Here is a 14490-nt window from a genome sequence, read left to right on the forward strand (position 1 = left end):
ACTGAGTTGTTTATTTATTGTCTTTTTGCCTTTTCTAGGGCCACTTCCTATGGGCATATGGAGGTTCTCAGGCTAGGGGTCTAATCAGAGCTGTAGACGCCAGCCTACGCCAGAGCCACAGCAACGCAGGAACCGAGCTGCTCACGGCAATGCCGGATCATTAACCCACTGAACAAGGGCAGGGATCGAACCCGCAATCTCATGGTTCCTAGTCAGATTCGTTAACCACTGCGCCACGACGGGAACTCCTGATTCACTGAGTTGTGTTGACACACTTATTACACAATATTTTTAAAAACACACTTGTTAATATCACCACCATCTTGTTGGGAAAGTCCTTAGGTGTTGGGTAGGTGGCAAGCCATGATAGCAGACCCAAGTGTTCCCAGAATTCTAATTTTCACTTGAAAGCTCTAATTTTACTATTATAAACAAACATTGGCAATTGTTCTCCCTAATGTGACAAGCTCACTTCATTCACATTTGAGAAAATGTCTGTCCAGTACCCAAGACTGAATAATCACATTTTTGTCTGTCAGCATTCTTTCCAATAAAAATAGTGTTCCATGAAAGAAATAGGTCAGTTCACAACTGCCAACAACTGCACCAGTGCTTTTCCTCAAAGCAACCATGGTATTTTAATGTGTGGCCAACATGCTTTATACATATTTTGCACACTTCCCACACACAGAATACTAAAAAGATATTTACTACAGGGTAAAAATGTGTTAATTTTTTTTTCAATTTTACTGCTTCTACTGTCTCATCAAAGACATTGTTAAGAGAAATTGATTTTTCTATTCTGAGAGTGTCTGACAATGAAAAATCCATTGACTACTGCACTGACTTGTGCTAAGGCACACACAGTTTTACCCATCATTGTTTTTGTGACCTCAGTGAAAATGTCAACTCACAGGTGAAAAAGCAAGCAACATCTTAATATTATTATGAAAATAATTTTAATCTCACAGACCCCTGAAAAGGGGTCCACAGACCACACTTTGAGAACTACTGGCTTATAATATTGGAATGGCTTATTCACAGTTGGAATAAACTAATTTTCTCCCCAAGAATAGAAAGAAATAGACTGCATCCACAACTTTAAAATTTTATATTTCATTCCTCGTCAAAACATCTTGAAAAAGATGCTGAGAACAAAGACACATGCACCTGCATGTTCATTGTAGCACTATTCACAATAGCCAAGACATGGAAACAATCAAATGTCCATTGACAGATGATTGGATTAGGAAGATGTGATATATATACACAATGGAATACTACTCGGCCATAAAAAAAGAACAAAATAATGCCATTTGCAGCAACATGGATGGAACTAGAGACTCTCATGCTGAGTGAAGTAAGTCAGAAAGAGAAAGACAAATACCATATGATATCACTTATAACTGGAATCTAATATAGGGCACACAGAAAAGAAAATTATGGACTTGCAGAATAGACTCATGGTTGCCAAGAGGGAGGAGGAGGAAGTGGGATGGACTGGAAATTGGAGTTAATAGATGCAGACTATTGCCTTTGGAATGGATTAGCAATGAGATCTTGCTGTGTAGCACTGGGAACTATGTCTAGTTACTTATGATGGAGCATGATAATGTGAGAAAAAAGAATGTATACATTTATGTGTAACTGGGTCACCATGCTGTACAGTAGAAAAAAAATAATGTATTGGGACATAAGAAAGAAAGAAAAAAGAAAGAAAGAAGGGAAGGGAAGGGAAGGAAGGAAGGAAGGAAGGAAGAAAAGAAAGAAAGAAAGGAAGGAAGGAAGGAAGAAAGAAAGGAAGAAAGGAAGGAATAGAAAGGTAGTGGAAAAGCTAGTGAACACTCATTTTTCAATTTCAAGTCTTTCTACTAAGATGAAGTAATCAAGACAGTGTGGTGCTGTCATAAGCACATACACCAATGTGGTCTTGGCATAAGATCGATGATGCTATAGAACTGAGAGTCCAAAAATAAACTCTTAACATTTATGATAAATTGATTTTTGACAAAGGGATCAAGACAATTCCATGGGGAAAGAGAATAGCCTTTTTAAGAAATAATGCTGGGACAACTAAATATCCACATGCAAGAGAATGAAGTTGGACCCCTATCTCAAACCATACACAAAAATTAACCTGAACCGTACAAAAATGTTAATTTAAAAATAAACCTAAATATAGGAGCTAAAACTATAACATTCTTAGAAGCCAAAGGGGACAGGGGAGGGAGTGGGAAGGACTCAGAATTTGGGGTTAGTAGATGCAAACTATTCCATTTTGAATGGATAAGCAATGAGGTCCTACTGTATAGCACAGGGAACTATATCCAGTCATGTATATATATTTGACTGGGTCACTTTTCTTTATAGTAGAAATTGGCACAACATTGTAAATTAACTATAATTTAAAAGAAAAAGAAAATCAAAGAGTAAATCTTTGTGATCTTGGGTTAGTCAATGATTTTTTAGATGTGACACCAAGAGTGCAAGTGATAAAAGATTGGTAAGTTGGACTCATCAAAATTTAAAACTTGTGAACCATCAAGAAAAATAAAAGACAACCCACAGACTTGGAGAAAATATTTAGAAATCATGTGTTTTATAAGGGACTCATAATCAGAACGTATAAAAACACTTACAACTCAATAATAAATAACCTGATTAAAAAAACAGGCAAAATATTTGAATAGACATTTTTCCAAATAAGATATACAAATAGTAAGCATGTGAAAATAAACTCAACATTAGGCATCACAGAAATGTAGATCAAAACCACAACGAGAACCTGCTTCACACCCACTAGAATAGCACCTATAAAAAATAATAGTAACATGTATTGGCAATAATATAGAAACCTTGGAATATTCATACATTATTGATGGGGATGTAAAATGATGCAGCCACTTTGGAAAACAGTTTAAAACTTCCTCAAGATGTTAAACATAGCTGCCATATGACCCAGTAATCCAACCCTATCCAAAAAAGAAAACGTATCCACACAAAAATTAGTACATAAATGTTCATAGCAGCATTATTCATAATAGGCAAAAAGTGGAAACAGCAGAAATGTCTATCAGCTGATGAAATGGTTAATAAAATGTGGCATTTCCATATGATGGAATATTATTTGGCAACGAAAAAGAAAGAAACCACTAATACATGCTACGATGTAGATGAACCCCAAAAGCATTATGCTAAGTAGAAAATGTCAGTCACAAAAGACCATGTATTGTACTATTGCATTTATATGAAATGTCCAAAATATGCAAGTCTAAGGAGAGAGAAAGTAGGTTAGCGGTTGTCTTGGGCAGGAAAGTACAGGAAGAAGGGTAATGGAAAGTAACTGCTGATGAGGCTTCTTTGGGGAATGATGAAAATTAATGGTGATGGTTGCACAACTCTGTGAATATACTAAAAGCCACTGGATTTTACCCTTGAGATTAGTGAACTTTACAGTATCTAAATTGTATCTCAGAAAGCTGTTAAAAGTCACCGTGAATCAACGTTAACCATATTCACATAAAAAGAAACAAGAACTGTCAATGTTTCCTTTAAGAAATTTTCAGTAGGTGGTCAATCAAAATTTGGGTTTTTTTAAGTCTACAGTGAAATTATTCACCAAGACCAGAAGCAGGATATTCCACTGCTTTACTGAAAATGATTGATCTTTGATGTGCTAGTAATATCTGAGAAGAGGAAACACAGGGGTCTCAGCAGCGCTTCCTTCCCAGGTCATGTGATTTCTGAAAAAGTAACCTCTGGGTCTGAAGTCATCAGGGTGCTAACTCTGGGGATGTCTGGTTTAACACCAAACATCCTGATCAAACATATGACCAATACACATGTCATATAATAAAGACCACATCCTCAGAAAAAGAACTAAAGAATTTTCTTAAAGAAAGCATACTGAATAGTGTTCCTTCAAGGACTGAGGATGATCCTTCTTGGAGTAAGATGTTCTCCAGTATTGGAACAAAATAGCCGTGTCTGATTCCCATTTTCTTTTCTTAGCTAAATCCAAAAAGAAGGAAGGAAAGACAGGAAGGAGAGAGAGAGGGAGGGAGGGAGGAATGGAGGAGGGAAGGAAGGAGGGAGGGAGGGAAGGAAGGGAGAGAGGGATGGAGGAAGGAGGGAAGAAGGGAGGGAGGGATGGAGGAAGGAAGGAGGGAGGGAGGGAAGGAAGGGAGAGAGGGAGGAAGTGGAAACTCAGAGATACTTCCATATATCTAAAGGTGTAAAATCGAACAATCAGTGGCAGCACAATCAGAGGGCTGGAAAGAGCCAACCCCCCTACCCTCATCAGCCTCTGTCCCCACTGCCAGACTCCAGACCAGAGCACAATAATCCTCCACGAAGTGGGGAAGGAAAATCCAGGCAGGAGCTTATAAATAAATGTCTCCTTCCTACATTTCCATGTGCCCTTGGCCAATTAATCCTTACAAAAGCCAAGGAGATAACTGGAAAGATACTTAGTTGGTGATCAATTTTTTAGGACATTTTTTTTTTAAGCTCTAACTTAATCCTTTAAAGATCTTTCATTCATGGATACAGAAGATAAGGTTGGTGCTATTGGAAAGTATAGACTCCTCAAAATCACAGCTGAGATATTTAGAATCTCTTCTTGTGTACTATGTTCTGATGGCAACAAGGTCCCCTTGTCCCCACTGGCCTGTAGAATTACAACCCTTTCCCCTCAGCAGTCCTAGCCAAGGAAAGCACACCCACTGCTAAGGAGCAATTATTCACTACCCTCACTTGGGTGTTCTTCCCTAGGGCTCAACTTTGCAACTAGAAAGAGGCAAGGAAACCACATCCTTTGTATTCTCAGTATATAAAGAAGAGCCAGTCAAGAACTGAAAACAGATTTTCACAACCGATTGATGTGGGGACACCAGCCACAATGAGGAACTCCTCTACCTTTCTGGCAGCCACTCTCTCGATTGTCATTTTTCTCCAAATTCATGAAGGTAAGACTGACTCTTGTCCTTTCCATTATAACCATTCAGCAAAATGGAGCAGACTTTAATGAACTTTTGGCAATATTAGGTAAGTCTACTAAAAGGACATTCCCCCACCCCCAAAATTTAACATTCTTTCTTGGATTCTAAACACGTCTTTATTTTAATAGGAAAAAAAATCCTTCTTTCTTCTTTACAATTCCTTTTCAAAAGATAACAAAACCACCAATGCTGTCAATTTGTGGCTTGAAAATTGCCAAAATGGACACTGTAAAAACAAGTAAATAAATAAACCAAAAGCTCTTAAATTAGAAAAACAAAGTGTACTTTTCAAGAAAGGAACAGTGGTGCCTCAGCCTTTCTTGCTACAGAAAATGCATGGAGAGTTTTATAGACCGTTTAAACAAACCTGACCCAGATACCCTTCAAAAATCAGGAATGATTTGAGTATTTGTCATTGTTTCTCCAGATTAGTGTATCCTTGGGAATACATTAGGACATTGGGAACGTCTCCACATCGGCTCTTTGGGGGTGCTTTAATGTTTTGTTTTAAGCTTATTCTTTGATGTATTAGGTGGTAACCAACCTGCCTGATTTTGTGTGAGCTGTACATACATCTACTTGAAATGCTGGGAAAGTGATGGGATTATCACTAGAAGGGGGATAGCCCCTGGTAGCTCTGTTCTTTAAAAACTCTAGGCAGTGAGGACCACTCTGGGGCTAGGCTGAACTGGGCTGACAAGTAAAATTCAATCATCTTTCCTTCCAAGGAAAAGATGAAAGCAACTTTGTTTCATGAGGTCAGAGGGAGCAATGTGGGCCCTTAAAGGAACAGACACAGCAAAGTAATATTTGATACTCTGGATGGGTAGGCTTAACCCCCTAACCCATTAGAGTCCTCAGGAAGCTTTTGAAACAATACTGACATCCCAGCCCCAGTTCCAATGATTTTAATTTATTTGGATCTTGGGTGAGGACCAAGAATTCCTAGGGGTTTTTTTTTATTTTTTATTATAGTTGATTTACAATGTTCTGTCAATTTCTGTTGTACAGCAAAGTGACCAAGTTATACATACATATACATTCTTTTTCTCACATTATCCTCCATCATGTTCCATCACAAATAATTAGAAATAGTTCCTTGTGCTATACAGCAGGACTTCAAGAACTGCTAGTTTTAAAGTCCTATTCCCTGCCTTAAATCCTATTCCAGAATCCCAGTTTGCAGGAGATAGTATGTGTGCTCACCAAACAGAGAGCTCTGCAAAAGGGGGTAATCTATTGAGTTTATGATTTCTGCAGCTCAGATGGTCCAAAGATGAATCTCTGGAACCCATCTATTCATGACACACCCGAGGAAAATTGAGATGTGGGTGAAGTCCTCTCGGTTTCTCTAAGTGCCTTATCCTTTTACTTCTTCAGCCTAGGACTTCCCTATCCCCACTCCCTTTTGGAAATGAGAGCCCTTCTGGACACTCTCCTCCTTTTCCTCCAACTCTTATTATTTACACTTTATTGTGAAACTGGCAAAGAATTAACTTTAATAATGGAGTAACATAGTGTTCCCATTGTAACACCGGTACAGCAGTAGCAAGCCTGACTCGTAGCCAGGAGGACATAGGTTCGATCTCTGGCCTCGCTCAGTGAGTCAGGGATCCAGCATTGCCACGGGCTGTAGTGTGGGTTGCAAACGTGGGTAGATCCAGTGTTGCTATGGCTGTGGCTTAGGCTGGCAACTGTTGCTCTGGTTTGACCCCTAGCCTGGGAACTTCCATATGCTGCAGATCCAGCCCTGGAAAGCAGTAATAAAATGATAATAATAATAATAATAATAGAGTAATGGGCTCTGTGCCCTATTTAAGGAACCACAGGTCTCAGACAATGGTCAGAAGTGTTTGGGGAGAATCCAAGAACGTGTGGTGTAGGAAGGTGAGTGCTGAGAGTATATTGCAAGGGCAAAGGATCCTCTCAACCAACATGGACAGTTTGCCCTGTGTTTCAGTCTCACTGTTTTCTAATAATGAATCTATGGAGTTCCCACTGTGGCACATTTCTGCAGTGCCAGTACGCAGGTTCAAATCCCCAGCCCAGCACAGTGGGTTAAAGGATCAGACATTGCCACAGCTGCAGCTTAGCTCTGATCTCTGGTTTGGGAACTCCATATACCATGAGGTGGCCAGAAAAAGAAAAAAGAATCTGTACTCTTGGCCTATCATCAAAGAAATTTGACTAAGGAAGAATTCTCTCCTTATAACATCTTCTCTCCTCTCTTCATCAGAAAAGGGCTTAGATTAAACCACATGGTTCAGTCTGAGAATTAAAGGGGAGCTTCAGATGCATAAGACATTGTTCTCTCAATTTATGAATGAGAAGAATGCAAATTTCAATAAGCAGAAGTCTCACAATGACCCAAAATCTTATGGGTAGGATCACTGCTAAAAGGTGCTAATGTCAGCTTATAAACTGTGGGGTTTTGCAAGGGTTTGGGGTGAAAAGGGCGGTTTTCAAACTTCTAAAAGCCACTCTACTTCCCCAGATTAATATTTAGAGAGGGGTGGAGGCACTGAAGGTTGTCATAGCCACCAGCAGCTCCTCTTGCACCTGTTAACTGGTATAGACCAATGCACAGCTGTTGGCCCTTTGCAAGTCCTGAAACCTTAGGTCAGTGGTTATGACAGATTTCCAGCCTGATGTTCCCCGGAACTGCCAATAGCATGGTTTCTGTGGGTGAAAGAGTATGACCTTCCCAGAGAGTCCAACAGGAAAGGGACTTATATTCAGGTATCTGAGATCCACGTGGAAGGAGGGAAGGGTATTCTCACCTCCCTTCCTCTTTGAGAGAGAAAAGCATGTCTGGTTTTAGAAACTCAACTTCAAGTAGAACTCTTTGAGGTGAGCACTCATGTAATTCATTTTTTTCTTTTTAACAGATTTCTGCGTAGAAATTATCGGAGGAAATCCAGTGACCCCGCATTCAAGACCCTACATGGTGTTACTAGAAGGAAAAAACATCTGTGCCGGGGCTCTGATCGCAAAAGACTGGGTTTTGACTGCAGCTCACTGTGCCCTGTAAGTGTTTGTGCAGATATTCTAACATGGGGCAATATTAATGAGAAGAGTAAGTACCACTAAAGGCACAGGATTTTCACATCACTTACCTCTTTGGCGACTTGCTTTACCCCAGCATGGAGATGAGCCCAGACTCAATCCCAAAGAATCAGACCAATGAGGAAGCAGCACCCAGAGCTCTTTCTATAAATTTTATCTAGAGTCCCTAGGCTCAGGTGCTACACATCTTTGCTTTTGGTCTTGACTTCATGATAGTGTGGACATGTGGAAATTTCAGCGTCCCCTTGAGCCTGAGCAGCTCTATCAGTGGTGAGCACTTCTTTTGAATGCCTTCCTGTTTTTCTGATGAACTCACACCTTCAGCCATCTCTTAACTACTGTCAACCACACCTTCAGACCTCTTCCAGGGCTGACCTTTTCTCCACTCCCTAAATCTAGTCGCTAAACCTGGGCTGTCTATTATGATAGCCACTATCTTGTGGGCTACGTAAATTTCCATCTGGCTATATATACATTTACATTAATTAGAGTGAAATCAAATTACAGATTTAGTTCCTTGGTCTCACTGGCTACATTTCAGGTCCTCAGTAGCCAACATAGACAGTGCAGATTTATAGAACGTTTCATCATCAAAATGTACTCTACTGAAAGCACCATTCTAATGTCTTAAGTGAGACTATTGTCAGCTGTGTAATGGGAAAACAGCAGTGTGAATATATGCTTGGTGTAGTTTATCCGAAATTGTGAGTGATAATGGCCTTAATCATTAGTACATCAGAAAGTTTTTTTTTCTTTTTATGGCCGCACCTGTGGGATATGGAGGTTCCCCAGCTAGGGGCTGAATCAGAGCTGCAGCTACTGGCCTACACCACAGCCATAGCAAAACCGGATTCCAGCCACATCTGAGACCTATGCTGCAGCTTGCTGCAGTGCTGGGTCCTTAACCCACTGAGTGAGGTCAAGAATGGAACCCAAATCCTCAGAGACTAGTCAGGTTCTTAACCTACTGAGCCACAACAAGAACTCCATATCAGAAAGTATTTTGAGTTTGGAGTTCCTGTTGTGGCTCAGCAGGTTAAGAACCCAGCATGGTGTTCGTGAGGCTTATGGCGTAGGCTGGCAGCTGCAGCTCCTATTCAGCCCCCAGCCTGGGAACTTCATATGCCACAGGTGTAGCCCTAAAAAGAAAAAAAAAAAAAAAGGATTTTTATTTTATTAATTAAGATGAACCTTTAGCACAGAGTAAGAAAAGGAAAGAAGTCTGGGCCCCTCCTTCAGACCTCCATCTCCTCAATGCCTTGCAAATAGGAACTTCCACCACGCAATCGATTTCTGAAAGTTTTTCCATTTACTTGCTATTCTCTTACACAGGTTTCTCCAGTGCATTAGTCTGTAACCATCAAGTGTCTTTTGTTTTTGTCTCTAGACTACTGAGACCTCTGTTTTCTAGTCATCTGCAACCTGATCGTCTATTACAGCTAAAGGGGAGTCGAGGGCACAGCAGTAAAACCCCACAGATTCCGAGGCTTAGCTGCCATGGAATTCACTTATTATTTGATTTTCAAGGAACCTAGTTTTAGCTTGTTATAAATAAGCTGCAGGTGATTGTAATGATAATGATAATGACAAATTCATGAACAACTTCCTTTTTATTCTTTAAAATACAAATTTTTTTTCTTCTGAGCCACAAACAATTATTTCCACAGCAAGCATATTAACAAACAGGACAATGAAACTGATCAGCACATAGTAAGCTCAGCTCCTGATTAAACCAAATTAACAGTGCTGTGTCTGTTTTTAGGAACAAAAAATCCCAGATCATCCTTGGAGCTCACTCGATAACCAAGAAAGAGCCTGAAAAACAGATAATGCTTGTTAAGAAAGAGTATCCTTATCCATGCTTTGACCAGGACACACATGAGGGTGACCTTAAACTTCTAAAGGTACAAACCTTTGACTGTACTTTTGATCGACTTAAAAGCCGCAGAAGAATTCCTATCTGTGGTTCAACAGGTTAAGGATCCGACGTTGTCTCTGTGAGGATGCAGTGCAATCTCTGGCCTCCTTCAGTGGGTTAAGGATCTGGCATTGCTGCAAGCTGTGGTGTAGGTCACAGATGAGGCTTGGATCCGGTGTCGGCGTGGCTATAGTGTAGGCCAGCAGCTGCAGCTCCGATTCAACTCCTAAACCAGAAACTTCCAAATGCCACAGGTGCAGCTGTTTTTAAAAAAAGTCACAGAAGTTCCTACAATCTGGCCACCTACATGGACGCCTTTCTTGGTGCCCCTATAAATACAGACTATAGGTGCCTAGTGGGTCCCTGAGGGTTGAGTTAGAATGTAAATAAAAATATGAAAAATTTAATAATCTCATTCTAACTCTTTTTGCCTGTCTCCCAACAGCTGAACAAAAAAGCAACACTGAATAAAAACGTGGCTGTCCTTCATCTCCCTAAAGTGGGGGATGATGTGAAACCCGGAACTGTGTGTCGAGTTGCAGGATGGGGAAAGTTTCACAATAATTCACCTCGGTCTGATATTTTGAGAGAAGTCAATGTCACCGTGATAGACAGAAAAATCTGCAATGATAAAAGCCACTATAATTACACTACTGTGATTGGACTGAATATGATTTGTGCCGGAAGCCCCCAAGGTGGAAAAGACTCCTGCAATGTAAGTAAAATAAGATCCCAAATTTTAGCTGTTGGGTTAAGTCACACAGATATAGAAACTGTAAGTCACACTTTGCCTTGTCGTGGCATTAGCTTCTACAGGGACATAGCACTTTTTAAAAGAAGTTTGATAAAACTCCAGTCAAATAAATTAATGTTCTCAGCTCAGGTGAGTTGTTCATCAAAAATAACAAGTTCACTGGTAGTGCATGGGTTGAACTATTACATCTTCTTGATTTTTTATCAAAAACCACTGAGAAACAATTTTTTTCTCCTTGTTCATATTAACATGTACAGCTAAACTGAAAATACATAACACTCAGGAGAGCTGAAGTCAGGGTTCTTCTAGGGCTTTCAGTCCCTTTTCCTTATCTGAGCACCCCCAAATTTCCAGGGGTCTGTAATGCCTGCATTCCCAAGACTGATTGAAGATCTCAGGGTAGACCCTATAGCTTCCTAGAGCTGAGCTCAACCCCCAGGAAAGAACTTCTAAGCACAATCTGTACTGGAAAACATCAAGCCCCCCTACCAGTGGAAGGCTGGGACAAGACTCTGCTTAAAGATGGGAGCAGAAAAACACCTGACAAAGGTTTTTAGCTCTGAGCACTGGTTTATCATTTCTCACCTCCCTGGGTTAGAGCTGGGCCCTCAGAGCCTTGTGTTTGCAGAACTCTATGTAAAAGCCTCAACAGCCCTCCGTCCAGCACCACCCATCACCCATCTTCCCTAAAGAAGCCGTGGGGAAACGGCTAATCAGGACTCTAGACCTTAAATATGTTTAAGTATGCTGATTCTAGAGTTCCTTGAAAGAATACAAAGTCACACATTGGGTAGCTCAAGCACAGGAATAAAACGTGACTTACAACTAACCGAAGCCCCCCTGCTGGTGGAGCCAGGCAGCTCCAACGTGTAATCACTGACTTCCAGCAGGATCCATCTAGCATCAGATGCTCAAAGGAGACTCAGGGGGAAAGCAAAGAATAATGTAAATTCCACAAAAATAGTACTTTTTATCTATTTTGTTCACTGATCTATTCCTAGTATCTAGGAAACGACCCAGCACATGGTAAGTGCTCCACAGATATTGACTAAGTCAATAATGTTTGCTAGAGAAGAATGGTGTTTGTGGGAAATGAAGGAAGTTTTCTTCCAAGGTCTAATTTTAATGTTCATTGATCCTACGATAGGGTGATAGACTGGCAGATTAATAACACAGGCTTTAAAATGTAATTTTTGGGAGTTCCCAATGTGGCTTTGCAGAAACCTACCCAACTAGTATCCATGAGGATGTGGATTTGATCCCTGGCTCTGCTCAGTGGGTTAAGGATCCGGAAAGCTGTGGTGTAGGTCTTAGATGCAGCTCAGATCCTGTGTTACTGTGGCTGTGGCGTAGGCTGGCAGCTATAGCTCCGATTTGACCCCTAGCCTGGGAACTTCCACATGCTGCACCTGTGGTCCTTAAAAAAAAAAATTAATCATAAATATATGTAATTTTCTCTTCAGTGATTACTATATTGATGAGTTTAATTTTATTTTGAGTCTTTCATCTTTCACATTCCATATGCGCTTCAGAGATATTATTGTATAACTTATTTCATTAAATGTATCTTTCTTATTTAAAGAAAAAGGACACTTGAAGAAGCAATTTCTGCTATTTGGGGAGGTGAAGGGAAAGACTGCTTTGGTTTTGTTTCTTTGGGAAGACAGTTATCTGCTAGAGGAACTAGAAAACATGGTTTTTTTCTCTTTGCCTCAGTGTCCCATCTCTATTTGACTATTTTATCTCTTGAGTTGTTAAGCATTTTGAGAAAATGACCAACAGGAGAATTTCCTTTCTAAAGCAGAGAATCTGTCTCAAAATTAGTGGATAACACAAACAATAATACAAGTTTCCTTTCAATTTTCACTGCCTCATACACAAATCAAGAAAACCAGTTTTCCTGCTGTGTAGCACTGAGAAGTACGTCTAGTCACTTACAATGGAGCATGATAATGTGAGAAAAAAGAATGTATACATGTATGTGTCACTGGGTCACTATGCTGTACAGTAGGAAAAAAATGTATTGGGGAAATAACTTGATTATAATAAAAAAATATAATATAAAAAAGAAAACCAATTTTAAAACATTCCCCAAAACATTTGGGTTTTTTAAGCATTAATTATCAGGTAAGTCGAGGTTGGTCTTAATTTTACCTTAAGTGCTCCACACTGAATGGAATTTCTTTCGTTCTGCTAGTGGCCATGTTTGATGTGGTCTCCACCATTCCTCTTGTTTTCCCCCAGGGAGATTCTGGAGCACCTCTGATTTGTGAGGGCATTTTCAGAGGCGTCACTGCCTTTGGCCTTTCAGAGAAATGCGGAGACCCACGAGGACCTGGAGTCTATATTCTTCTCTCAAAGAAACACCTCAACTGGATAGTTAATACTATGAAGCATGCAGTTTAGATAATTGTTTTTCATTTCATTTGCTGTTACTTCTTAATTTTATCATAAATAAAACCAATTTGTATCATTGTCTCTATTTCTCCCCTATAACTTTAGTGGGCAGATCTCCACCAGCAAAGTGAAGCAGAGTGAATACAGAACCTTCTAGAGGGAAAGATCAAGGGACCGATGTCACCTGTATTATCCATTTAAGTGACAAGTGACATACAAACTCTGCTTGAATTATGCACATCACTGACTCAGCAAGAGGGACACTAAGGTCAGTCTGTCTAGTAACAAGTAGAGTGAAGGGCTGAAACAGAAACAGTCAGTCTGGAGCATTTGGGTTAAAAGGAAATGTTTGCCCTTCACAAGCCATTGTTCTTCATTAATACCTGCTATTCAGATTTATATGCAAGAACCTGAGTCAATGGGACACGTAGAAACAGGAAAGGCTTTACAGTACTTTCCAAAGGCAGGGAAGAAACAAATTAAAATTGGGGGGAATTAGGCACTTAGCCAGCCAAGAAAAGTGTACAACCACAAGTCAACCTCCTTTCTCAGTAGTTTGAATTTAAGCCTGGATTATCTAGGTGACTCCTTGGCTCTCCTTGTCCTTGAGACTGGGTAGGGCCAATCAGTGGCTGCCATCTCAGACTAGGGAATGAATGTGGAATCATGGCCTGAATATTTCCTTTGGGAAAAAAACTCAAGATGTTTATTCAGCATATTGAACTTTGTGGATAGTCATCTACCCAGTAGCCACTGTGATGTGATTATGTGAACAGAATCCTGTGATTTCTATCGGTTCCTTTGAGAATATAAATTTTATTTTTACTTTTTAATCTTTTTTGTTTTTTGATCTTTTTAGGGCCACACACTCATCATATGGAAGTTCCCTGGCTAGGGGTTAAATCGGAGCTGTAGTTGCCAGCCTACACCACACCCACAGCAATGCGAGATCCGAGCTGTGTCTGCAACCTACATCACAGCTCATGGTGACACCAGATCCTTAACCCCCTGAGCAAGGCCAGGGGTCAAACCCACATCCTCCTGGATACTAGTCAGATTCATTAATGATGAGGCACAACGGGAACTCTGGGAATATAAATTTTATAAGTGTGTATATATACACACATATATACATACACACACACAAAGTAAATGCAAACTAAGAACAAATAGTAACACTAAGATACAGCTTTTTAAAACAAATGAAGGAACATAGTGTAAAGACTTAACAAAATACTAGTATAATGGTTTTCAATTAAGGCTGCCCATTAGATTTACCAGGCTATTTAAAATGACAAATGCCCAGGTCTCACCTCTAAAAATTTTTATTTAATTCAGTGAGACCCAGGGCAAAG

The 14490-nt window shown here is 40.0% G+C and overlaps 1 protein-coding gene across 1 annotated transcript; it reads left to right on the plus strand.

The window, feature by feature from the left end:
- Positions 1–4896: 4896 nt before the first annotated feature.
- Positions 4897–13159, plus strand: LOC100526762 (granzyme A (granzyme 1, cytotoxic T-lymphocyte-associated serine esterase 3); the record flags this gene model as incomplete). The annotated part of the gene is given in 5 exon segments (NM_001198926.1): positions 4897–4967; positions 7889–8027; positions 9829–9970; positions 10430–10699; positions 12983–13159. Coding segments are annotated over 5 exon segments (780 nt in total). The 3' UTR covers positions 13145–13159.
- Positions 13160–14490: the final 1331 nt, after the last annotated feature.

The sequence above is a fragment of the Sus scrofa genome, chromosome 16, assembly GCF_054392235.1.
Source record: "Sus scrofa isolate SSC_HxYL_T2T_F1_AM1 chromosome 16, Sscrofa_HxYL_maternal_Yorkshire_Landrace_v2.0, whole genome shotgun sequence".
NCBI lineage: Eukaryota > Metazoa > Chordata > Mammalia > Artiodactyla > Suidae > Sus > Sus scrofa.